This window comes from Camelina sativa, unplaced genomic scaffold (genome assembly GCF_000633955.1).
Source record: "Camelina sativa cultivar DH55 unplaced genomic scaffold, Cs unpScaffold00478, whole genome shotgun sequence".
Classification (NCBI taxonomy): Eukaryota; Viridiplantae; Streptophyta; class Magnoliopsida; order Brassicales; family Brassicaceae; genus Camelina; species Camelina sativa.
The window spans coordinates 156,675-159,826 of record NW_010921706.1 but is presented as its reverse complement, the minus strand read 5'-3'; the positions used below and the strand labels follow the sequence as shown (position 1 = coordinate 159,826).

The window sequence follows — 3,152 nt, the reverse complement described above, 5'->3', positions numbered from 1 at the left end:
AAGCATATATTTTTAAATATCACTTTAAAAAAAAATGTAAATTATATATATATTAAATTACATATATAAATACGTCTATTCGACTCTTTTGACTTTCAACCTAAATCAAAGAAGAAAACAAAAAAACATCAGAACTATGGTTAGGTATAGCCTTTTCGATGATGTTTCGCGTTTAAACTCTTCAAAATATGAATGGAAAATTCGTGTGAAGGTCTTGTGACTGTGGGAAAAGAAAGGTCCAAGTTTGGAGATGGTTTTATCTGATATTAAGGTATTTACTTTATTCTAATCATAAGCTCATTATATATTTCAAAAATAAAGCGTATATGCATTTATACCTGAAAGTTTAAAATTACAAGGTTTTTAGAATATTGTTTTGACATATAAAATTGTATTATGCGACAATTATTAATACTATGTTTTATTAGGGTGTAAAGGTCCAATGTTCCTTTCGTGGAGATGTTTATGATCGTTTTGTCTCAAAGTTCAAGGTTGGTGATTGACTCGATTTCGAAGACTTTAAGGTTGTTGAGCAGAATGGTTCATGTTTGGCTTTCACACATCGTTACAAAATTGTAATTTTGTATAATACCAAGATCAAAGAGAATTCAATTGTTGGAGGGGAAGATTTCTATGATTTCGTCGATTTCAAACTCATTAATGATGGTACCCAATGTGAAGATTACTTAGTGGGTGAGGAATAATTTCGTTATTTTAATATTAATTTTCAATAATTATTTGTAAATCTTTGTATTTGAACTAATTTTAATTTTATACAGACCTCATCGGTGAGGTTGTCAATGTTGGGGAATTCAGCTGTAATTTCAGGAAATTACAACAAACAGATGAAATCAAGCTGTCGGAGAATCCTGAAAAACATGTGGACGTAACAGAAAGTGATAATATCCATATGTTGTTCAAGTATTACAGTCGATTTGGTTCAGATACAAAGAAAAACACTTCTTATCATGATCACTCAGAATTAGATTGCACAGTCTTTGAAGAATCTGATGATGACAGTGATATTGGAGATCAGGACGATGATGATTATATACAAGAAGCAAGTAATGAGGAAGATGATATTTGTTATGATACAATGGATGAAGAAGAGGGTGATACTGAAGAAGAAACTGATGATGAGGGCGAATACCAGCCAGAAAATAGTGATAACGATGATCATAATGAGGATAAATATGTCCAAGATTTAGAGGAAGATGAAGAGGACGATGAGATGCAAAGTACTTAAGAAAATCTTGAAATAAATAATAGAGCAGAGGATTACTCAACTAACCACAAAATATCTTTTGATCTTCGTGATTTCACGTAAATTATAATACTCATATAAATATATTTATATATTATACATAATTATAATTTTGAAGTATATTGAAACAGAAAGTTTAAATTCTTGAAATTTTAGTGGAACCCTAATAAAGTGTGAATTATTTGAAACATCGGCTGCAAAATTCTACGATACTTTAAAATATTTCCGGGGTGATCGCTTGGTTTGTGTTATTCGATGGGCTCTAATTGAAGTTTTCCAAGGTATACATAAAATTTGATGATAGTTTCTGTTATAATTTTGCATGAAAAAGAAGTATATCTTCTACAGTTTGTACGCAAATAAAACTCAATTCGCAAGTTCCTCAGGTGGCGAAGATGATGGAATTGTAAGATTATCCTATCTGTTCATGCTATATATTAGATGAAAACATTATAGAATTCCGTTTATAATATTATTTTCATGTTTAAACTAACTGATTTATAGGAGACCAAGGAAGAGGACTCGCAAATAGAAGACTCACTTCTTCAATTTTTTTTGCTTATTAGGGAATTTAGAGGGTTTTAACTATTTTATATTTTAATAATATATGGATTATAATTTTTTTTTAACATAAATCAAAGTTTTAATTTATTTACAGAAATCGTTTTATGGTTAAATTAACCAAAAGATTGTTCTTTTAACAATATTCTGATAAAAATAACTACATATAAATTACTTACAAAAAATTGAAAAGACAGAGACTTTTAAGTTTCCAATAAAGTTTTAACAAAAATCGTAGCAAAGATATGATAGTCCAATGCATGATAATAAAAAGATGTCAGCATGCAAGTTGAAAAATACAAAGTTAGACCTTCAATTTGAAATTTTAGAGTTTCAACCGTCCAATTAAAATTTTAAAATAAAGTCATTTGAAAAAACAAAAAACATTGTTCATTCTTATCGAACAGAGACTCATGCAGCTTTCCCTGTGTATACCACGGGTTTTAATACAATCCACACAAATCTAGAACTCTGATTCTTAGAATCCTTATCTTTTTTTGGAATATTAATATATGAACTTCAAATAAATATTGTAGTGTTCGGAACTTCTCACTGAAACTTCTCCTTGCTTCTAAATACAAACAACACCAAAATAAAAAAAATAAAAAAACAGGATGGTGCTGTACTTAAAAGATATGAATCCTACGTTACGTAACCCGAAAGTTGCTGTGAAATTCTTAGAGAAAGGCCACCCTAATTCATTCAAGGACAGCCTCTTTATCAAAGTTTGATTTTTGGTAGACGAAAAGGTAAATCTTCTTCCTCGTCCCATTTTTCCGTAATTTTTCAAATATCAAATGAGTTATACAACATAAATAAATCAATTAAATGCTATAATGTGTTTCTATTATAGGGAAATAGGATTGATGCCAAGATAGATGCAGATCTTTATTTTGACAGATACTATGAAAAGATCAAGGAAGGAGACTGGTACGAGATTTCAGCATTTTTAGTGATTGAAGGTCAACAATCATTCTGAAACTCAAACCACCCGTTTGAGATCCTGATCCAGGTTCAAACAAAAATGATTCCAATATATCCTCGAAGTACTGACAATTTTATCCTTCTGTATGATGCATTGAAAATGCAAAATTCGACGCCTGACGAGAAGAATCGTTGTGTAGGTAAGCTTTAATATTCAATTTATCTTAATAATTCCATCCTTATCTGATGATATTCTACTTTAAAGATGATGTCTTTGTTTTGAACTTTTTCTAAATTTTTCTTTTTCCATTGGAATAATTTTTTATGCTAGATACCATTGGAATGTTGATACATGTAAACGAGCCTCAGACAATTGAATTTCTTGAACCTCAAAATGGCTACA

The 3,152-nt window shown here is 29.8% G+C and overlaps 1 protein-coding gene across 1 annotated transcript; it reads left to right on the top strand.

The window, feature by feature from the left end:
- Nucleotides 1–192: 192 nt before the first annotated feature.
- Nucleotides 193–1,246, top strand: LOC104773175 (acidic leucine-rich nuclear phosphoprotein 32 family member B-like). Its single transcript, XM_010497754.1, has 2 exons — nucleotides 193–253; nucleotides 780–1,246. The coding sequence occupies exons 1-2, from the start codon at nucleotides 193–195 to the stop codon at nucleotides 1,244–1,246; spliced, it is 528 nt and encodes a 175-aa protein (XP_010496056.1).
- The last annotated feature ends 1,906 nt before the right edge of the window (nucleotides 1,247–3,152 follow it).